Raw genomic sequence first — 23368 nt, forward strand, 5'->3', positions numbered from 1 at the left:
TTGCATTTATCCAAAAAGGCAGATGCTATACCTGCCCTTAATTGAACTTCAAAGATGTCCATGACAGATGGGTTGTTGACATGATCATGCAGTGCATGAATCTCTTGCATTTGCCAGCTGTTTTGCTACTCTGCAGTCAAGGCTTCATCTAGCTTTATATATGCCTGCCTCACCAATGGCCCTGCTGCTCAAGCTGCTTTGAGCTTCTGCAATAGGCTATCCACTTAATCTTGGATGTCAGAGAGTGTGCTGCAAGTGGATCCTCAGACTAACCAATCTGAATCATCCTCATGCAGTTGGAATCATTCATCTGGAAATCCAGCAGTTCTTGGTGATGTGGTGAGGTCATCCTGCATGCAGATGTGGATGCCATGTTAAGGATGGACCACAATGTTTCAATGATTTCTCTGTCTACCCATCTGGCCCCCTTAATGAACAGCAGGGCATACCATGCATAACATTCCTTCTTGTGCCCATGCACATGCCATATGCTGATTCCAGGGATAATCCAAAGTGACGATGGGATATCAATCATCTCACTTCAACCCACACACTTCCACAGACTTGTCATGTAGGAGCAGTTAATGTCATAGAAGCAAACCACTTGTTTGATCCCTTCCATATTGTATCCCAACACATTTGCCAAAGAGTAGTCCATGTTCAACTGTCTGCAGCACCATCAGCAGTGTGAGTCAAAGTGTGGTTCAGTGGTGAAAACCAACCAAAACCAACACAAAAGACAAAAAGAGCGAGTGGTTGTGTGCCTATGTGGTACCTAGATGGTAGAACCTTTGACTTGGGTGGGTTTTTGCAAGCTACAACACTCAAGGATGAGTGCTGAGGGTTGGGGGTGCTCCCGACAAAGAGGGAGCAAGAATGCAATAGAAAGCAATAGGGTAGACTGCTGTCAGCCTACAGAAGGATGGATGGCAACTTAATTTGATGTTCTAAGCTGCACTGAGCTCAGGGAGGGCCTGGAGTGAAGTATATTGATGATAGACAAGGATAAGCAAAGTAGACAATAGTTAGACCCTTAATAAAGTCTCAACTATTGAAGCTGCTGAATGAATTACTGAGTGATGATAAAATGCAAGCAAGAGGGGCTCTCTGATGTCTTCTTCTTGCTATCTAAGCACAGTGATTTATATACAGTACAGGGGTGTTGCCTATGGAAAACAAGGTGCAAACACTTGGTAAGTGATTGGTAACTGATGAGTAAGGAATGTAAGCAATGGGTAATCATCTTGGAAAGCATTGGTAAGCATTGGTAAGCATTAGCAAGCCAAAAGGCAAAGGATCAGTAAGCAAAGTCAAAAGATTGGTAAGTATTGGCAATAGGTGAGTCAAAGACAGTCAGAACATCAAAGTATGAGTCAAGTAATGTCAGGAACTGGGAAAGCACATTGGAATTGCATTAGGGGGAGGCTGTGCATGTCACATCTCAAAGAGATCGCTTCTAGGCCAAGGTGGGATGACAGAGAGGCAGTGCTGATCTGATGCCAATATAGTTCATCCAAAAGTGGACAGGGTGAGTCAGATGTCAACAGGGGTCAAGCTTTGGGGGTCTGTGGGGTGACAGGAGCATAGGGGATCACAACTTTCCCCCCCAAACCATCCTCTCAGTGAAGCAAATGAACACTTCATGAATGAGGCTCTGTTGGAAGAGAGGATGAAGGGGGAGTGTCTTCTGCTGCACCTTGCAATAAGGAGGCAAGATGTGCATCATACTTGTCATGGATGCAATCAGGGAGAGTGGACAACAGTAGATTATACTGTAGCTATCACAATCTTGGAAGAATGATGGATGAGACTGGTATGAAGACATTGCAGGGAGCAGGGAGGAAGGATCCATATGCTTCTTGGACTGGAGAGACTGAAACAACCACATAAGACCTTTCCAAGCAAATGACAGACGTGAGGCAACCAAAGAATGTCCTCCTAGAGGTCATACTGACAAAATGAACATGCTGTCCAAGCTGGATGGGCTGAGAGAGCACAGACAAGGGTGGGATGTACCAGGATGCTTCAGGATGGAAGCTGGTAGGAACTCCTGGTAGATATATGTAGCCATGGTCCCTAGCAAAGGGGACAAGCGAAATGACTGATGTAGAGGTGGCCATATCAGAAGAATTTAGCGAAATGAGCATCTTTTGGAGGGAGTGCTGTAGAAACATGTGGAGTGCACAAATCCTTTCCAATTTTGGAAGGTAAGATTGTGTGGCTGAGCACTACAAGCAAGTGTGGGAATGGTCTCTGTATCTGCAGAAACGGTGGAGATATGTCAAAAACTGGAATGCCATACATGGGCACTTAAGAATTTTAGCCAGTGCTTAACTTGCTCCCTTTCTTTTTCTCTGGCACTGATGACTTGTTCTTGTGCGAGGGATGACTGCCAACATTTCTGGTTGTCCTTCTTTGCATGAGGGCTATGGTCTTCATCTCTGTTCATCAGCTGTATCCATGTCCACCTCACCAAACACCTTTGGTGTGTAACACTGCCATTGTCCAACCTTGCTTCCCACAGTGTGAATGATATTCTTGCCATTGTTCCTACAAGTTTAAATCTTGATTCATCATTGACCTATCAGTGAACCCATCATTGTTGAATATGTCCACTGAACAGTCCCACCAAGTTCATTTCCATCATCAAGGTGAGGTTGTCTTCATTGTTGGATCCAGTGACCTAAGCCATCCACAGCTAATGGAAGACCAATCAAGCCAAGGCAATCTAGCTCCTGTGTGAAGCAGTCCAAAAATCTGGAGGAAACACTAGTACAACTGTGTGAGTTGCAAGAGCCAACCCCTCCACCAATTGTCTGAAGTGGAAGGGCAGATATGGCAGGGTCAAACATGGATATTGTGGCCTGTGAGTGAACATGATTTCTCTCCAAGCTAAACAACAAACATTCTTTCACTATAGATTCATGTGAAAGCTTGCTGGATCAGTTCCTGCAGGAAAGGGAGCCAACTGCCTGGCAGAGGGCAGAATTGCAGCTGGTGAGTTGGCACAATTGCTGTTCAAGCTAATGAACAAACTAATTTTCTAGTAATAGATCCACATGACAACTTGATGAATTGGTTCCTGAATGAATGGGAACCAACTGCTCCCCCAGTGGATGGTATGAATGTGGATCTACTCAAGCAATTGCTGAATGCATGGGAACCATTGGCACTGCCAGTCACACATGAGACATTAAACTGGATGGATGGGTCTTCAACACCTGCACAAGATGTTACTATGCAGGTCGATTTTCTGGAAGACTTGCAGAATGTGTGGGAACCATCTCCTCTGCCCATCACCCATGAATCATCAAATCTGAGGGACCAATCTCCTCAACCTGATTCTCCAACTAACCTGCTTGCTCAATTGCAGGATATGAGGGAACCAATGCCTCCCCCACTCGTTTCAAATGTACCTGTTGAACCTTTTGACTTGGCAGCAGATGAGGACAATGGTGTATTTGACTTTTGGCATGCCTGAACAATCAGAGATGAGGGATCTTTTTGAGGAAATATGCAACAGTGAGCATTTATTTGGTTCTATTCATGTGATCAGTGATATCCATTGATTATGTAGGTGAACTTCCATCCACACAGCAATCTCTTCAAATGGAACAATGAGGATTGGCACCTGTTCTGTGTTGTGATCAAGGTATGGGCATGAGCTTAATCTGATACACCTTTGACATTGATAATTTTAGTCTTGCATGCCTTACATGCTGCAGTATCTTGCTATCATGGAAACACCACTCCCAGTGACCTGCTGTTCAATCCCACCCTTGATAGGCACCTTGCACAGGCTGCGAATGCCATTGCAAGAGAATTGGGCACAGCTGCAAGGGACCAGTATGGTGCAGCCTCTCAGGGCCTTTGACTCGTCAATATGCTCAATTTGATGGAATTTGTTCATTATCCACATTCCACCTTTGAAAGTTGTCCCAAGCCATTCATTGCCAGCCAATCACACCCATCTTGCCAGTCTGTGGTAGAGATGGGTATCCTCTACTTGGCATGCCAGATCGAGGTGGCCTCTGTACATCTGAAGTAGACTGCCAATATCACAGGATGGCCTGCACATTGGTGTGCAAACCTAGCAATGGACTTGGTAGGTTTTACATCAATTTTTCACAATGTGGGACTGATACATAATTCCTTCAGAATCAGCCCAATAGCTTGATTCTGGTGATGGTGTTGCATGCCAGTTATACTCCTCCCCTCCCAGCATGCTACCATGCATACCTCAGACACCAAGATGATGAGGTTAGCTTCTGTGATCAAATGCAGCTAATTCCCCTTAGCACATTTTGCATAATTGACAATATCAGCACCATCATCCCACATTGGACCCCACATGCAGCTGATCCCAATTCTGGCTTTGCATTCCCTTGGTGGCTATATTGTTCCATGGAATATGCAGTGGATTCCCAAAGATTGCAAGGCAAGGGATTGTTTTCTGCAGCCTGAGATTTTGTTAAGGTATGCTGCTTATTCTTGTTGCTGCAAATAGTTGATGATGGCCCAGGGCTTATGGCCATTGCCTGAGGTGCCAATCACAGACTGTCTTGATGGCCATATTGAGGAGCAGGTAAACTACTGCATTGAAAACATTTGGAAATATGCCAATGTTGTCAACAGTCAGGGTTGACAAATTGACCATTTCTACACTAGGTGGTGGGCATTGTGTGGGTTGTTGGGCATGCTGCTTCAATAGTTTACATGTTTTTGACTGTGGAGTTGGTTGAATATACATTGCTATAAATGTTGATCATTTATGAGATGCCACCCATTTGCATGATGTCTGAACCCCCACCCATCTGCATGATGTCTGACAATCCACCCATCTGCATGATGGCCTGAGTAGGTTTATTTTTTTTGCAGTTTATGATGCACACCCTTTAGTTCTGAGTACCCACCGAATCTATGATGTTGAAGCACCTGCCCATTTGCAAAATCTTGGCAACACCACCCATCCAAAGTTCAAGAGCCAGCATATCCTAATAAAATACAAGATCCACATTGCCTACTAAATCTTACATTAAATTTTGCAGCTTCAAATCAACAGTTCTCCAGTTGCAACTGGTCTAGGTAGTAGGTCATCCATCTGTAGTGATTGACACATGGGAACATGCACTGACTGATGTACATTGGCATGCATGTAGTATACCAGGCATGCTCTGTCACCTGTCTACAGCTCCCACCCCATGCTCCAATGCTGAACCTGAAAATGCAATGATCATCCCTGGGTTGTAGGCACAGCCACAGATTCAATGTTGGAATGACAAAGTCCAAGGGTGGGTAGTTGCCCACTGTTACCAGCATGTCATACCATGGATCCTGTCCATTGATATCCCTGTGGTAACAAGTTGCCCAATTCACCATCACAGATATGCTGCTATATGTGGAGCTCCATATCAGCAGTATGGAGCTCATATCTGAATCCACCCACTGTTCTGCCTGTTTGCCAAGGCAGATCAATGCTTTCCCTGCCATCTGCATACATTCATGGATGGATGACATGCAGGATCACAGATAACAGGGCATTGGTGTTGGACATTTGGTTGACCCATTCCCTTGTAGAAGTGTTTTCTGTCCTGGATTCAAGCAGCTGTGAGGCTTCTGGGAAGCCATTTTGGGGCTTCAAGACAGATGAGCACTTTATTCACAAGGAAAGAAATGATCACCCACCCCATGACCCTGTTGAAACCATGCAGGGTGACAGGTTGATGGCACCTTTCAACTCAGCATTATCATGGAAATATGACTTGTCCTGTCTGCCATGCCTGTGGGGAAGCCTTTATGCTCTCCCACAGTGGTTCCCTCAGAAGATGAAGGCAGTTCCATATGTTGGCCTGCCATTCCATTAAGTCAGTAGAATATGAGATTCTGCATTCCCTTACCCTTCTTTTTGGGCTGAAAGCATCTGGCAAATACCAAACATGGATGGTGTTTGAGTTGGTCACCAGAATGGATGGCTCAGTCACTTCCACATATCTCTCAGCAGCTTCTGCATTGCAGGTTTTTCCACCTCAATTTTTCCCAATGTTGACTGCAGAAAGATGAAAACTTCCATCACACCATTATGATGGACTTACTAGGGTGACAATAGGCCTGTGAGATTACTGATGATATGCAATCCACATCACATAACACCAGAAACAGAATCAATATATCTGGAAGGGTGTGAGGTCCACTGAATACCTCCTCTTGAAATCTGGCTTTCATGTATGATGCAATGCAGTCTGTTAGTTCCATTTGCCATCCATGGGGGGTTTTAGACATGTCTTGCATAGTATTCATGCTTGGGGTGGATGAGGTCAGAGTTGTATAGTGGGTGAGCCACTTGCAGCTTGTTGGAAAATTATGGCATGTCAGGATGCTTGCCTCAATATTTTGCTGTGATCTGATCAATATGTCGTGACACTATATGTGCTATTGATGTTGGGCCTGTCTTATGTCATGACAGGGGTGGATCTTACTAGATGGACCTGTCCTTGTTTTATGGTGATATAAAAGATATTACTGAAGGGCCCATCCATACATTATGACCATATAAATAATACTGCTGAAGGGCCTGTCCTTATGTTGTGACCATATAAATGATACTGCTGAAGGGCCCTTCCAAGCAACATGTATGCCTGTTGCAACATAAAGATGGGCCCATCAGTAATATCATTTACAGTGTCACAACACATAGATGGGCCCATCCTGTAAGATGCACCCCTGTCACAACATATGGACAGGCCCTTCCATAATATCATTTATACCATCACAACACATGGGCAGGCCCATCCATAGTAAGATGTACCTGTTGCAACATAAAGACAGGCCCTTCAATATATATCATTTACAGGGTCACAACACATGGACAGGCCCATCTAGTAAGATGCACCCATGTCACAACATAAAGATGGGCCAGTCAGTATTATCAATTATGTTGTCACAACAGATGGACAGGCCCATCTAGTAAGATATGCCCCTGTCACAACATAAGATGGGCCCATCAGTAATATCAATTACATGGTCACAACACATGGATGGGCCTGTCAATAGCAACATGTATGCCTGTCACAACATAAAGATGGGCCCATCAGTAATATCATTTACAGTGTCACAACACATAGACAGGCCCATCAGTAATATCATTGATGGGCCCATCCTTATGTTGGGACAGGGGTGTATCTTACTAGACAGGCCCATCTATGTGTTGTGATGCTGTCAATGATATTACTGACAGGCTCATCCTTATGTTGTGACAGGCATACGTCTTGCTATGGACAGGCTTGTCTATATGTTGTGAAAGGGGTATATTATCCCAAAGATGGGCCCTTCCATATGTTGCCAACTCTGTAATCTATCATAGAGGGGCCCCTCTTTATGTTGTGGCCCTATAAAGCATATGATGGGTGGGCATGTCCATATGTTGCAACCTTCTTCATGATACAATAGGTGGGCCCATCCTGATATTGTGACTGGGTGCACCCTACCATGGACAGGCCCATCCATGTCTTACAGTAGCTCAGCATACTTACTTGGTCATGGGCCCATCTATATGTTGCAGCATCCTTCCCCTCCACAGGCCCTCCCATATGTTGTGGAATTGCACTTATGGGCCTGTACATATGTTGCTCTCACTATAGGCCCTCAGGCCTGTCCATGTGTCATGGCTAATCTATTTAGACAGGCCCATTGCAGGGTCTACATAAGTGTTGGCATTTTGGCATTGCAGGCCACCTATATGTTGTGACTAAATGGACTACATGGGGTCCATATATAACCCCCTGGCTGTTTTGACCAGAAACCTTGCAAGCAAGGTAATCACAATGCAGCACCAACCCAGAGTTTTTCCAGATCATTACTCTAGGCTTGTCCTTGACACATGTGATTCTCAACCTCCCCAAACTGGTTTATTCCCCACTGTGAAGAGGTCCACACAACCTTTGGGATGGAACATCAGAATGACATGGAAGCCTTCCAGCCATTAAGTGAACCTGACCACTGGAAGAGCATCACACAATGCCTGTTTTATTAAGTGGGATCTACTATACATATGACAATATAATTGATGAGTAAATCCACCAGCTCAGTCAGTCACTATTGATCAAGAAACACACAGGGAGAAAGCATAGTCACTACCTGGCTGTGTGTAGCATCAGGAAATTAACACTTTACTATTTTTGACCTTTTTGTGACTTTTTTTGACTTTTTTGTGACTATTGCGACTATTTGTGACTTTTTGGGAAGGAACCTACTATCTGTACTTTTTTTTTGACCATATACAGCATTTTGAAGAATGAAAAGAGAACAGAATCTATTGAGACAACTAAGTGATGATATATCTAAGCCAAGAAGACTAGAATATGTCTGAAAATTCAGAGATATTGAGCCATTGGTGTGATGCACACTGTCTAAGAGAAAAATCACAATATCTCTTTGGAACCTCCATCAATTTGAATGTATGTGGTATCTACTGAAAGCTATGAATTAGGTGGTTTGAACAAGGCCAAAATCAGCAAGAAAAGTGCAGCCATGCCTGCAGGACATGGGTAATGATAGTAGATTCCTTCCCAAAATGTCACATTAGTCACAAAAAGTCAAAAATAGTAAAGTGTTATTTTCCTGATTGAGTATTTCTCTACCTGGAACAATGGGGTTGTTACTCGTGCACGTCGCGCTCCTAATGCGCTGATCATGTTCTTGTCCAATTCTTGGACGACCAAAGCACGAAATCGAAAAGATAGAAACGCCGAAACGAGGAATTTGTGCGGGGTGCCATCGGAACCACACGTGCGGTAGCAGCCCATCTGCTGTCGGTCAAACGTCGAGGTTTCTCCATCTCGACCGCACTTCATCGGCTACGACCCACTAAGGAGTTGATTCCGGACAGAGAACCTCTGTTTCTGTTATAGAATTATTACCAGGTTGTGAGTGCCTTCGTACCTACCAGATATGTTTTTCCTTTCGGCCCTGGTATCAGGATAACGTACAAATGCTAGGTCAGATATCTCCCGGCAGGGTCGCTGAGCTTTCCATGTGCAGATCTTGATTTGTGATTGATCGACGGACAAAGCTGGCGGACGTATCCGGAGATATATCTTCTATTTTCGTTCAGCTTCGGTGTACCCCAAGCAAGCAGTCGATTTTCGTGGCTTCCTCAGCTTAAATAAAGTTAAGTGTCAGCGCAGCAATAAGATGGTTGGCCTGTTGCGAATATGGTACTTCGACTTATGTGCGGGTGACCTCAACGACTTCAGAGTGGACACTTACATTTAGTTCCAAGAGTTCGTAGGGAATGTAATCTTGTCAAACACAATTCATTTCTGCAACGAAGAATGGGTTGATATCAACACAAGTTATAGGGCCCCACTCCAAGGAGATAAATGCAATAAACCCTCCTCCAGTGCTCCGTCATTTAAATACGTGATGCTAATGCGCACTGCTACTAGCTAGCGGGCGTAAGTATCTTCGGTTATAGTACTGGGTTGGTAGTTTGAATGAGTTTCGTACTGGTTCAAATCGTTGAAAGTAGTCCTCATTGCCCATACAATCAGACATAGTGGTGAGCAAAGCCACCAAAATATGTATATTTATCATTCCCTGTGACACACTTGTACATGGCAGCAGCGAACGAGGGAGGCAACAAGAGAACGAGATACGAGAGAAAGAGAGTAGGGGAGCGCATAGAACAGCGATCGATCGAAATAGTATTACAAGAGGGCGGTAGAGAGTAAAAGAGAAATGGGAGCTGTTGGAGAGTTAGCTCAGCTATGCGCGTATGCTCACCGTGGGCAGTTCAAATGTACTTCTCGCACATGCCTCAGCATACCTGACCGTCTGATGGATTTCGGGGGGCTACACCAGTGGCAGAGGACTTTGAAATGTCTCCCTTGCTGCCTGATCCCATGAGCGATGGCCAGGTGTCGCGCGCAATCGTATGTAATGGATGTATTACATCTTGTACCATTCTCCTTAACCCATCCACACGGGCCGCGTACACATCTAAGAGGCCAGCGTGCAGAAGGTAGTTTCATTGTGGGTGCCATCGTTCCACGATCGTCCATGGGAGTAAACTGTGCAACACTTCGATGAAAGAGAGTTTCAGCATGTACATTCCTCGAGCTTCTAAACAAAAACAGTGAATTCTCGGGCGTTTGAAGAATACTCACCTGCCCTGTTGGGTATACAACCCAGAACGGTGCGATTTCATCACAGCTTGAGCAGCAATCGGAGGAACCAATGGCAAGACCATGTATTTTGAAAGGTCCCCATTTCCCTCCTGATCTAATAAATATATCAGCCCGTCAAGTAGTCCCAAAGCACATGGGTGAGTGGGAACGAACGAACCGTCCGAGTCGAGGACCTCGGCAGTATGGTCCTGCATGCTCCAGTGGTCGCAAAGGGATCCGGTATTCATAAATTGTGTGAGGGAGTCCAGTTGCACGTTGTAAACCGGAATCTCGTAGGACTGGTCGGACTCGGAAACTAGAGTCGAGTGATTTTGCTGATGTGGCTGCCAGGATGATAATATTTCCAGGCCTGAATATGGGCCAGGACGACCATATCTTTGATAAGGGATTAATACGAGTTACAGGTCCCAGGGAAATGGCGCCTACCCTGATATCGAGGAAGTACACTGCAATCCTGGATCCTCGCCAGCAAGGGGGTCGTGTACTATGCCATGCACCATGTGGGTGAGAAGGCAATCCCACTGCGAACTATCCAGGCCCTGGGAAAATTGCTGTGCTGGGGCTTGCGATATCACGTCGCTCGAGGGCGACGCCGAATAGAGTGGATTGTTGTCCATGTGAATGGCACAGGCCAATGGTAGTTGAGACAAAGAAGTGAAAAGAGTGAAATTTATAGAGCAGTCAGATGAGGGGATCGACATACTGCAACGTTACATATAAAAGCGAGTGAGTGGGAGCTTCTGACAGTGTCCATTCGACCAAGTCGAAGTTGGGGGCATCGCAGCACACCACGCACCCGCATGCAACGGGCCGAACATACCGCAAGAAGCGGCAAGCCCATGGCACCAAAAAGGCGTCCGGACCCTGCCACTCGGAACAATGACAACTTATATGAGTGTAAATATCCCATGTCCATAGCGCACAGCGCTCACCTCTATTGAACTTAAAACCGAAGGCGGCCAATGCAGATGAAGGTAAGCTGACGTCAAGTGCTGTGGAATCATAATACGTTACCCATAAGAAGAACGTGATATGCTAAAATGAGGTGTGGCAGCACCAAACGTCAAGTAAAATGAAAAGGGGATCGGCTGATAACGGACCGCCCGTTAGATTGTGAAGTTGGCATGCTCGGAGCGAATCGGGGAGGAATGGATAGTATCAGGCCACTCTCGGGATCTGGTCCAAAGTTGAGTTCATGCAATAAAGTTAACAGCGGAGCTGACATCGATCCGTGACATGTGCTGTATATTCAATCGCCACGAGACCTCCGTGTTGCATCTAAATAATATAGGTTAGATTGTTCTCCGACCAACTAACACAATCAAGGCCTAGGCATCGCATACAATGAAACTCACTGTTCAACTTCGACCTTGAGTAATACTGCTTCCATCCCTTGGAAAGCCTTTATAATGTCAGTTGCGCACATGGATTTGAACATAGAAGGGCACGTCGCCGCAGCTATCATCCGCACAGCACCATGGCGCAGACAAGTCAGTCTTCAAGGAACAACTCGGTTGACCACATCCCAGCCCTGAAGTTCTCCGACGCGAGGTACACTTTTGACACCTTCAGAATCAGGAGGAATGATGGGGGACTCATCCTAAACCCGTTCCAATGAACCGCACCAAATCAGCGTATCTTAACGCTTTTCCATGTTATGGCCCTTGGAAGCGTCGAGGTAACACCGGGGACCTGCCGGACATAGTGCACGGTCTTGAGCTTGACTCGTGACCACAAACAAGACCCACGGTATTTGTCTCTATTTGTTCACGTTGCGGGATGGACTTCAGCGGAACAGAACCTTGCCCTTGTGGTGTCATTTCTGGGTAAATATGCAATATAATGTGGCGTCTCGTATTACAGCAGTTATCGACAGTACGTGAAACCGTATGAGCGTAAACCAGTAAGTTGGGTTCATGGACCTATGCATTGCAGCCAAATCGGTTTTTCCAGTACCAGAACTATGGTAATTCAGTGAGGTCGACAGCTGTTTGCCTTAAGGCGCGGAACCAAGACCGCAGTATAGCTGGTAGATCAGTGCGATCGAGCCGATCGTCCGGTACTTGCGTTGAGGCCCCCGGCAGTTGAGTCATATACCTACACTTATCACGTTATTCCTCGGTGAAGTAGAGTAAATGTTACAGATGCAGCGTCATACGCCAGGGCGTCTTGATAACACAGCACAGTGGCAAGACAATAAAGTATCAGGCTCCCTGTGCCAGCTGAATGTACCTTGTCCAGATTCTAGCTGATAAGAAGATAATTTATCCATTCCGCATTGTGATTGATTACCAAAATAACGCAATATCGCAGAAGTTACTCTAAATCACATAGTAGCTCTCAGATTCATCAAAGGCCATCAATTCACCTCTTTCCATTACCGAGTAGCTACAGCTTATAATTACAGCTAGTTTTGAAGGCTGGCGCTGAAGCGGTGGAGTGCACAAATTATAAATGCCCCAGACAGAAGGACACAAAAGTCACGTGTGAGTTTCTAATACAGGATACTTCCAGACGTGTCTGTCTCCGTTGTACACCGGACAAAGACCACTGCACGGACCAATAGCCCAGCTTCTTTCACATATGGTTTTGAACCGGATTTATTCACCACCGCTCTTCGAGAGAGGTCCACACGACCTCATCAGCGTGGCACGGACATAGGAAGTTTCCGGTGGTCCGACCCCGGCAAGAGTATTGCACGGCGCGTGCTTTATTTCACGGGATACCAATATCTTACTTCTAGTACGTACGGAAATATCACTAGTTATTGAATCCACTGCACTAGTCTTTGTTAATCAAGGGACACGTAGAAACCTTCAGTGGGAGAGCGTGGTGACCACACAGTTGGGAGAGTGCATACCTCTCTGAAATTTCCCATGGAGTGATGAAGATTCGTGGCTCATGCACTTTGTCTCTTCACGAATCAATCCGTACCTAGGCAATTCCTGGAGAAACCGACTCCGAAACTGAGTTCCTGAGATCCAAATAGAGCGCCTAGACGAAGCAATTGTGCGAAGTGCTGGCCAGCGATGGCATTCACAAGGATGGAATCTGTTGTCCGCCTTAGAAAAGTAAGTGGCGGGACTCAGGTAGGTAAATATGGTAATCGTGTATAACGACAACTCACAAGCAGTACGTGATACTAACTCGCACAGGTGGTATGGCGCCGTGGAGGCCTATCCCTTAGAATGACATCTAGTGCTCTGTTGCAAGTAACAAATTCAGAGCACCACTACCATCCTGCTGGGTGACTACCTCTGCAAATATGCTTGACACACCATGTATACTGAGGGTGCGGTTTGATTCTCGGCTTCGTAGAACTTGGGCTAATATACAAAAGCATCGTGTTCACCCAGTCTTTCTCCTGCGGATCGTGGTTCTTTATGTCTTTCGCTTTGTCTTTAATTCTATCCAGTCGACTCCCCCAGAGCTCTGTGGCAATCCCAGCTTAATTTTTATCCCTTAAACATAAACCCCTCTCAGATTGGCGTATAATTCTCTCACATCTTGGGCACCTTTCTCCGTTATGGGAGACCCCCTGATTCCTTTGTTACTTATCTAGATTGCTGAATTCAGCGCCTGGGGAACGAAATGAGTTCTGAAGACTCGGACAAAGGTATGGGGTGTGAAGCGATTCGTGTTCTGCACAAAGCAGTAGAGCCGGTCTGCCATATTGAAGTATGTGACTATGTTAGTTAGTGCGAATTAACATCTTAGCTTGCAGCTGATCGGCAGGCACCTAGACAACGCTGGTAGAAGTACCCGGAAAAAATATATTCGTTCAGCTTCTGTATACTCTAAATAAGCATTCGAATTTCGTGGCCTCTTCAGTGTAAGTTGAGCGTCAATGCAACATCAAGGTCACTGTCCCGCTTAGATTCAATGGTCTATGTATTTTGAATGTAGGCGTAGATGACTTACGTCGGCCTACATGTGGGTGAGCTCCCTTCAACTCAATTCTAAAAAATCATACAGGAACACTGTCTTCTCTCTGCAAGATAACTCCTTCGTGCGACGAATATCCTGGGTCATTATTATCATAAATTGTAGCACCTCACACAAAGGAGATAAATGTGATGAACCCTCCTCACCCTCTCCGGAGCATCGTATTTTGTCTTCTAAGACGTTTATATCCCATGGGAGTGGTTGGCGATTAAAATAAGTTTTGTGCACATTCGATCCTTGATGATATATAATTCATACATTCAAACGCAAAACCATCAAAACGTGTAAAATTATATTCACCGTTTCACGTGACACATGCTTGTACATGGCAGAACGAGGATAAAAAAGGAGTGAGGAAATGAGAGAGTGAGACGAGAAAGACACAGAGAGCGAAAGCAGGAGATAGCAAGGGAATGAAATAGTATTACAAGAGGGCTGGAGTGAAATGAAGAAAAATGTTAGAGAGGTAGCACAATTATGTGCACACGTTCGAGCGTGAGCATTCCAAGTGAACCTCTCGCACGTGCCTCAGCATACTTGACCGTCTAATGGGCTTCGGAGGGCTGCACCAACAGCAAAGGATTTTGAGATGCCTTTTTCGGTGCCTAATACCATGAGCAATGGCCAGATGTCGTGTACATTCGTACGTGATGGATGTATTACATCTTGTGCCATCTTCCTTAATCCACCCACAAGAATGGTGTACAGCGCGCTTAAGATGCTGGCGTGCAGAAGGCGGTTTCATTGTGGAAGCCATCACTCCACGATTGTCCACGGAAGTAAGCTCGGCGACACTTCGATGACAGAGTTTCAGCACGTAAATTCCAAGAAAAACCAACTAATCCTCAGGCGTCGGAAAACGCTCACCTGTCCAGTTGCACACATAACCCAGGACAGTGCGGGTTCATCATTGCTTGCTCGGCAACCCGAGGAATCAAAGGCGACCTCGCGTACTTTGAGACGTCCCCATTTCCCTTCTGACCTAAGAAAGATACCAGCCCATCAAGTGACCCCAACGCATGTAGGAGAGCGGGCATAAACGAACCAATTGAACCGAAGATCTCGCCACTGTGGTCTTGCGTGCCCCAGTGGTTACCAGGTGATCCAATATTCATGAATTGTGTGTCGGAGCCTAGCTGTGCGTCTGGTTCATTGTAAACAGGAACCCAGCAAGTCTGGTCAGACTCGGGAACGAGCGTTAAGTGATTCTTCAGATGTGGCTGGGAGGACGTCAGCACCTCTCTGTCCGGTTGCGGGGCAGGATGACCGCCCCTAGTGGAAGTTAATATAAATAAGGCCCCTCAACCAACGGTGCCTACCCTGACCCTGCAAAGGTGCATTGCAATCCTGGACCCTCCTTTCCAGTAAAGAGGGTGTGTTCCACACCCTGAAACGTGTGGGAGAGGAGACAGTCTGATCGCGAACTATCCAAGCCCTGTGCAAATGAGCAGGACGAGGCTTGCGACATCACACTGCTTGGGCACAACGTGGAATAAGATAAAATGTCGTCCATGTGGGTGACGCAGGCCAATGGTGGCTGAGGGAAGGAAGTGAAACAACGTGCCCCAGTGGTGCACACAGAAGCGAGCAGATGACCATCCCTCAGGCATATATATACCACCTCCAAATTATTGGTACTGTGCGTGAAATCTGACTGGTACAGCTCCGCTACATACCTGACCAAATGACCAACCTATGATGCCTATATCCAGCAGTGGCATTACGCCCCAAACGCAAAGGAGGAGATTCTGATGTGCCTGGCGGGTAATGCGGATCAGAACGAGAGAATGCGGCAAAGTGTTGCCTATTTGAGATGTGCATGCCTACCGGGAATATATCAATTGCGCTGTTCAGTGGTCACCCTTACCATGAGGTAAACAGGTGGGCAGGATGTGTGCTACCGGTCCACTTGGAGACACCGAGGATTTCCTATGATGCGGCGGTGGAGGCTCCTCACAATATGACCATTTGATCAAGTAGCAGTTTGCGACATCGCGGTATACCACACACCTACCCTGCCGTCCAGGCGTGTTGCACGGATGCACATGACGCCGGAGTTATCCGGCTCCTGCCAATCGGCCTACCGACGGGTTAATGACTGCATGTCCCATACACATACGGGCGAGTCCTTTGCAACCCCTCTTGCTGTGGACCCATGATGGAACCTGTATTACTCACACAATGCTAAAACGAAGCACGACACGCTGTGTGGAAATGGCATACACAGGGGGAAATGGAAAAGGGTACATAACGGGGGTGATGTCGACACGCTCTGATGCAACCGGCGTACAAGTGTCGTTAGGACTGGGGGTTTAAGTTCTGCGATAAAGTTATCAACGGCGTTGACTTCAATCCATATGTGCTGTATATTTGAATAAAACAACGTCAGTTGATTGGAGGAACCTCTGTGTTAAATAAAATGTCAGATTATCCGCCATGCAACCAGTCCAGTCACTGGCTGGACAGCGCGTAGAACGAAACTCGCTTGTTAGCTTCAAGCAAGACTGCCATTTGGAAACCTTTTATGATGTCAATCGTGCACACGAATTTGGGTAGAGAAGGGTAGTACCTTTGAGTTTGGTCCCAGCAGGGTCATCCACACAACACCGTGGCGCAGGCCTTGGTTTCCCTTGTAGAAAGACTCGGATATCAACTTAGAGCTCACCATCGGCGAGTGCACTTTTGACCCTTGGAGAGGCTTCCTTAGCCCGATGTGATGACAAACTTTTTCTACATCCGGTTCAGTCAATCGCACCACTTGATCAGCATACCTTGATGCTTTGTGACCTTCGGAAGCATCAAGGAAAATCTGGGGGCTCGATGCGGAGCATGATCTTGAGCTCGGATCTTGGCTACAATTCAGGTAGCAACTACTGTTGGAGTGAAACGACCCCTGTCCTTACTTGGACTTAGGCACGTGATCATGTCGCTTACATAAGCTGTTAGAGCGCACCCATACACTAGTAAAATTTACCTGGTCCCTCAGTAGCTTGACAGACTACTGAGGTTCCCTACAGATTCCTCTCTGGGTTTCCCCTCTGCAACCCCACAAACTTCTTCAACTACTAGTAGTAGTTTGCATGGGTGATGTGCCAAAAATTTTGCACATCACAGTTCACACATGCACATAACATACTGTACATATTTGTCTCTGTGGCGCACTATCTGGAACTCTCCGTCGTGGAAAGAGCGAGCAGAGCGGGGCCAGTCCGTTTGGTGATATTTTTAATTAAATTATGAATATTATAATAATAAATTTTTTCTATCCATGCATGTTGATTAGTATCTAAAAATTCTATGGTGTGGCGCTTGGACTTTGGCATGTATCACCACAGCAGTCGTTGGTAGTGCATGAAATACTGCATGAACGCATACTAGTAAGTTGGGTTCTAAGAGTATGGACGAATGCAGTAACAACCAAGTCGTTTTTTTTTTTGAGTTCAGTGCGACACCGTGATCGACCGCGGGTTTCCTTACTTGAGGCTTAGAACTGGAATCGTGGTACTTGGTAGATCTGTGAGATCAATCCCAATTGCTAGGTATCTGCGTTGTCCCCGCAGTTGAGTTTTATCGCATTTTCATTTATGTACTTGGCAGTTTCAGGATAAAACTCCATACAACTACAGCTAGCCTAGAGGCCACTCTGGATATGCAGGAGACCACAGAATTTGAAACCAGAGTATATGGCGTATAGACAGGCGTGCCATTCGCTATTATAGATGGCGGCCCATCCGTAACAGCAACTACTGGGGCAGCGAGCGCGATCCACACCTGTATCATGTATCACAGCAATTATGTCTTGTTCAAGTGAGTGGAGCTCCTTTGTCGGCGGCGGGTAGTATGGATGCTCTTTATCAGGCAGAATGCACCAGCCACCATACTGAGGGGAAATCTCACAGCTGGCGAACATATGTAAGACCAGATAAGACCTCTGTTTCATATGTTCACGATCTGTGCATCTTCAGATGAGCACAACAGAACCGGAGGCACCTACCTGTCAGACCGCAGTTGAGGTGTGTCCTCGAAAAATCGAAATTTCACTGGTAACCCGTAAATAACAAGGAGAATGTGAAGTGCATAATACAAGAGAAAATTGCCTACCTGTGCCTAGATACGCAAGCCTCCTTGCACTGTACACAGGGATATCACTTGGAGAAAATGAAAACAAGCTGTCAAGCGCTTTGGCAATGATCCATTCGGGTCGGCCACAAATCAGAACCAGCAGCCGGTCCCGCAGTGCAAGGGCCAAGCTGTGCATGAATCTACTACTAGGACAGACTGATTCCATCAGAAAGTTCTGCGTCGGAGGTCCCCGGTCAATCTATCGCAATAAATACGCCACCTGACGGCCTAAGTTACGAATCTTGCGTGTGACGATGAGCAACTCCGATTGTATTGACCAAATGTAAGGAGCCTTGCTGTATGGGAGGGCCCTCATGCAATCATCGTTGTCATGGAATAATACACACACATTACACTTGAATGCTGCCAACAGTACACATCATCTTTCAAGAAGGCCATCGACCCATACCTACCCAAGCAATTCCCTAAACTCAGGTCCCCACTGCTCATTCTTTCTGATATCCTCCACCAATACCTCGAGCTTCTGCGACCCACCCGTCGTGTTAACACCCGCAGCATTCCCGACCGCGACGACCTTAGCTAGCGCAGCGACAGCCCGCATCGTACTTCTCCTCAGCTCGGCTGCACGTTCAAGATCTTGTTTTACCGTGTCCTTGGTCACTGGCGCACCTTTCATCGTCGTTTCGAGTGGTGGCGTCAGCGCGTCGAGTCGTGCAAGCAGTAGAGGAACGCATAATGGGATAGACGATAACCGTCCGATGAGTAAATGCGCGAGGACCTTGATTTCATCTGACGGATCCGACAACGCCGGGAGGAGATACGTGAGGAACGTCGGAAGATCCAGTTTATGAAGGCATGTGTCCAGCTACGTAAGTATCGTTAGCGATGCGGCATCCCCTATCTTCCGAATAAACATGACATACGAGCGTATATAGCGTCTCCCACGCCGTCTTGCGCGCATCCAAGCCCTCGTCAACTTTGTGTTGCCACGGGCCCATCTGGACGGTCCGAATAAGGTCCGCTTTTACGACCGTCTCCGAGTACAACGTCTGTAGCAGCGCAGGTAAGTGATCTCGTACGAGATGCACCTTCGTACGCGCAGCTGAGTTGAGAGCAGACAACGCGAGACGACGGACGGTCTATCAACGCACAAACGGAATAAGTATTATCACGGCAAACAAACCAGACGCCGAGACGCACCAAATCCGAATCCTTCATCAAGCTCAAGAAATCCATTACTAGTGGCGCAAGTGCCTCATCATACGACGGCGAGCTATCCGCAAACGTATACCTGATCGCCGAGATTACCGTCGCACGTATCGCGGGATTTTCGGCCCGGATATGCGCATGAAGTTGAGGGAGGTACCGACCAGGGTCCGTCGTCGTGAGTTTTCCTAGACACGCAGCCGCAACATTGCGGGTTGACTCTTCGGCGTCGGACGTAGAGTTGTTGAATAGAGGCATCCAGAGTTGATCTGCTACAGGCTCGAGTTGACCATGCGAGCAGTGCGTTACGACCTGCAACGTGTTTTGATGCCCATCAGCAATCGTCCACGCGAGCATCACGAAAGTCAGCAATAAGTACTACAACGCACTTCTTTCAACGCGTGTAAAGAGAGTAACCGTTTCAAGGGATCATTCTCCGCGATTTTGAGTATCACAGGTAAAAACAAGTGCAAATTCCCGATAGCAATATTCCCTGATACGCGAAACGCGTCAGCCACGATACGCACAGCTTTAAGAACGGGATACGTACCTGCAGCAAAGGCAGCAGCAGTTCTGACTCCCTCTTCCTCGGACGAAAAATGGTCGATCACGTTGTTGAATACATCTTGTTGAGGGGACATATCACTAAAAAGAAAAATAAGGGTTTCGAGTGGGTATGAGCGAGATTGTAGCAGAGTGGAATCAAGTCCGAAGGACTTACATGAATCGCCCCAACTCTCCAAGAATAAGTAAACTCAGCGCCACACTCGACGTCTTCGCCTTTGAACTCTTCTAGAAAAATTAGACATACGTCACCAACCTTATCACCTCACGACCACACTCAATCGAGAGAGAGAAAAATGCCGCGAACCTTGATGTACTTCGAATATTCCGCAATCGTACCTGCGGCGACCCCTTGCTGACTTCTTACCACCTCGCCTACGCATTTTGCTACATTCATCGAATTCACGTCGCCCTTCCCGCCTGATTTCTGAACTGCGATCACAAGCCCGGGTACTACGTGCGTTGCAATTTGATCATCAGCTTCTACTAGCGCTGAGAAGAACGACAATAATGCGTCTAGAGCAGCACCCGATACGAGTGGAGAGTGCGCGATGGGGTAGATGTCGCTCAACAGGTCACGCTCGATCGGGGGGAATGAGGTCCTGGGAGCGAGCTCGAGTAAAAGCGCGAGGATGGAGAGCGCTTGAGACAAGACGGAGATGTCCGATGTGCCGATGTAGACCTTGATCTGCGAGACGAGAGACGGTGGAAGATCGGCGGGCATCCCAGATTGGTATCTTTGAATTTGGATGAGCACACGTCGAATGTCGACGGACCCGTCATCCCGAAATAAATGCATACATACCTTCTGACCAGTGTATCAAGCGCAGTAAACAACTCCGTCTTTCCACCCCTTCCGCTCTTCTTCAACAACCCCGTTACCCACTCTACACACCCATTCACCCAATCGTCGCTCATCTCCACGTCTCTCGCCACCTTGGTAACCACTCTCACAGCCCCTGTGGTATTGCCCGTAGTGCGACATATTGCTTGCCACTCCTTACCCTCTTTCGCTCTGATCATATCCGTTACACAGACCCAGAGATCTGCGATGCAATCTTCTGCGCAACTACGTACCTCTGCGTCGGTATCGGTGGTGCTGAGACGTTGGATAGCGTGGTCGTACACCCGCTCAGGCCAGTCACCATTCTTGACAGGTCGTGTAGCATTTAAAAGTGCAGAGAACGTGCGAAAGGTTTCGGATGCGACGCGTGGGTGACGTTCGCCAAGTGACTTGAGAAGTAGAGGGACAAGTACCGGGAGTGACGACGTGAACACCGGTGGCGGGTGTGTTGAGAAGAAGAGACCCAAGAATGAAAGACATGTGAGATGTAGCGTGGATGTCGTCGTCGTCGGTGACTGCGACAAGATGCCTTTGATCGTTACGACGATCGGCGACACCTGGGCGAACAATGATCCGGGCAAAACGGACAACAACGTATTTAAGACTTGGAATCCGGCTTGGAGCGTCGCCGGGGCGGTCTTGGAAGCCTTGAGTTGGGGGAGCAAAGCTTTCGATAGAGCGGGAATCTGTGATTTGAGGAGGGTATACGGAGTCTCCTCTACGTCCATGCTATCCTCACTCTCGCGCTTCCGCTTCCCGCCTACGACATGTTCCACGTCAGAAACCTGTGACAACCCGCCATACATGCTCGTCTGGTTGAGAAGAGCGATATACGTCGCCCAAACTTCGAGCCGAACGGTCTCTTCTCGATCTCCGAACCGCGATATGAGAATTGGTGATACCTCCTTATACAGGGGAACGAGAAGTTCAGGTCGGGTGACGATTACGGAAGCTAAGAGTTTCGTTGCGGCACGTCGGATCTTGTATGATGCATCCTCGTCGTCGGAGTACCTACACTCACCGTCAGTAAGGGCAAGCACGAGATATAGACTTGACTGACTCATCATCCAAGTCCTCGTCGTCCTCATCTCCATCTGCTTCTGCCATTTCCTCGTCCTCGTCGCCTCCGGTATAGTTCTTTGTAATAGTGAACACAACGCAAGGAGTTGTTTGAATGAACGTACGGGGTCATATTTGATATATTGTATGCCAGTCTGTATGATAGAAGGCAAAAACGGTGTTGCTTCAGCCGAGGATCTCAACAAGAGCGTTTCGAGCGCCTAGAGCAATATCAACTACATGGGGTGCACCACATTCGCTTTCACTTACTTGCAGACACCCTTCACGTAGCTCGTCATCGTCGCGCCTCACGGCCTTCAGTATCCCGGGTATAATCCGGTCAAACGAGGACGCAAGTTGTTGTGCGGACTGTCTCAGAATCGCAGACACGAGATTTGCAGTCGTGCGTTGTTGCTCGAGGTTCGCGCCCGCTTCAAGGTATGGTAAAATATTTATTTCGAGAAGTTGCGTGCATAGATCAGGCGGTGATACAGGGAAGAATTGCGACAATGCTGAAATGGCGCGTTTTCGGACGGCTGGGCGGGGATGATTCAGGAGAGGAGCGATTGCTGTGAGGGGTTGTGGTTTGATTTGAGAATAGGAAAAGTGGGCCGGGAAACGGGCGATAAGGATGGATAACGTCGAAAGGCTTTCGATCAACGTGTCTGGTGGCGTGTCGGGCTGGGAACGAGGATGGTACGGGAGCGCGCACGGCATACAGAGGTGGATAGGCTCACATTTAAGACCTGGTTGAGTAGTTTTGGTGCGAGTTCAGAACATGCTTTTCCTGCGATCTTTCCGTCTGGGGGTAGTTCCGAGGTAATCGTCTTCAGAGCTGGGAAGTGGCGTCTCGATATGCGATGCTCCGTCTTTTAAATCGGGGCAGACTCACCCAGACCGGATATATCTCTCAACTCCTCGTCCTTTCCAACTAGAAACTGAATGAGGGCTTCCACGACAAACTCGACCTGACCCTCTCGCATGATCTTGATCAGCTGACCGAGACTGCAGCGGGCGGGACACGGACATCACACAGTGCAAGCGGTATCACAACGAATCAGCTGAGCACACAGAAATGTGGGGTTTGATGGCGGGGAGAGGGGACGTACCATTTCACAGCCTGATTCTTGACTTCGGATATCTTGTCCTCGACGAGCTTAAGTACCTGACGAAGGACCTTGTTCTCGACAGACTCTTCACCGAGGAAACTATTCGGATCCTGCTTGATCTCGTTCAAGAGATCGTTCAGTCCCATGAACCTGGACAAAGGGTATCGTCGCCATTGGGGTGTGTGTGGAGTCGACTGACGTACCTGAAGTCCTGGTCCGGGGACTGCATCTGGGTGGTTTCTGTAAGATCGAACATGTGCTATCTGTAGTCGTATGTACCTTTTCTATGAGACTGTTCATCAGATATGTCTTGGTCATGGTGGTGGTGGTGGTGGTGGTGGTGGTACGATGATCAAAGACAGGAGTGAGTGAAC

At 47.2% G+C, this 23368-nt stretch overlaps 3 protein-coding genes across 3 annotated transcripts; 1 reads left to right on the forward strand and 2 right to left on the reverse strand.

Annotated features, from left to right (window-relative positions):
* Positions 1-2608: 2608 nt before the first annotated feature.
* Positions 2609-4711, forward strand: F5J12DRAFT_786551 (uncharacterized protein; the record flags this gene model as incomplete). The annotated part of the gene is made up of 12 exons (XM_051743469.1): positions 2609-2651; positions 2699-2782; positions 2823-2866; positions 2934-2997; positions 3048-3412; positions 3444-3522; positions 3726-3851; positions 3980-4080; positions 4159-4260; positions 4358-4476; positions 4523-4585; positions 4669-4711. 12 exons carry the CDS (start codon positions 2609-2611, stop codon positions 4709-4711), a joined length of 1233 nt encoding a protein of 410 aa, XP_051595145.1.
* Positions 4712-14426: 9715 nt separating this feature from the next.
* F5J12DRAFT_929901 (uncharacterized protein) lies at positions 14427-16928 on the reverse strand. The gene is made up of 10 exons (XM_051749510.1): positions 16901-16928; positions 16795-16859; positions 16699-16748; positions 16308-16491; positions 16249-16274; positions 16144-16209; positions 15806-15952; positions 15449-15750; positions 14997-15401; positions 14427-14923 (listed from the first exon to the last, which is right to left on the reverse strand). Exons 3-10 carry the CDS (start codon positions 16723-16725, stop codon positions 14605-14607), a joined length of 1476 nt encoding a protein of 491 aa, XP_051595146.1. The 5' UTR covers positions 16726-16748; positions 16795-16859; positions 16901-16928; the 3' UTR covers positions 14427-14604.
* A 1520-nt stretch (positions 16929-18448) lies between these two features.
* Positions 18449-23339, reverse strand: F5J12DRAFT_863352 (armadillo-type protein). Its single transcript, XM_051746962.1, has 16 exons — positions 23274-23339; positions 23198-23223; positions 22995-23144; positions 22778-22890; positions 22623-22720; positions 22156-22566; positions 22011-22106; positions 21887-21963; positions 20788-21837; positions 20290-20719; positions 20140-20210; positions 19969-20063; positions 19808-19911; positions 19413-19730; positions 19136-19351; positions 18449-19077 (listed from the first exon to the last, which is right to left on the reverse strand). Exons 1-16 carry the CDS (start codon positions 23310-23312, stop codon positions 18661-18663), a joined length of 3711 nt encoding a protein of 1236 aa, XP_051595147.1. The 5' UTR covers positions 23313-23339; the 3' UTR covers positions 18449-18660.
* Positions 23340-23368: the final 29 nt, after the last annotated feature.

The sequence above is a fragment of the Pisolithus orientalis genome (assembly GCF_024613125.1).
Source record: "Pisolithus orientalis strain OTSU chromosome Unknown F5J12scaffold_60, whole genome shotgun sequence".
In the NCBI taxonomy this organism is placed as follows: domain Eukaryota; kingdom Fungi; phylum Basidiomycota; class Agaricomycetes; order Boletales; family Pisolithaceae; genus Pisolithus; species Pisolithus orientalis.

Coding starts and splice junctions, on each gene's coding strand:
- F5J12DRAFT_929901 (XM_051749510.1), bottom strand. CDS start 16,725: ATGACCCTGCTGGGACCAAACTCAAAG. Junction 16,275..16,307: donor GTGCTTCGTTTTAGCATTGT/GTGAGTAATACA, acceptor ATGGGTCCACAG/CAAGAGGGGTTGCAAAGGAC. Junction 14,924..14,996: donor TTATGTGTGCAACTGGACAG/GTGAGCGTTTTC, acceptor CTGTCATCGAAG/TGTCGCCGAGCTTACTTCCG.
- F5J12DRAFT_863352 (XM_051746962.1), bottom strand. CDS start 23,312: ATGACCAAGACATATCTGATGAACAGTCTCATAGAAAAG. Junction 20,211..20,289: donor AATATTCGAAGTACATCAAG/GTTCGCGGCATT, acceptor TAATTTTTCTAG/AAGAGTTCAAAGGCGAAGAC. Junction 19,078..19,135: donor GGGAGACGCTATATACGCTC/GTATGTCATGTT, acceptor ATACTTACGTAG/CTGGACACATGCCTTCATAA.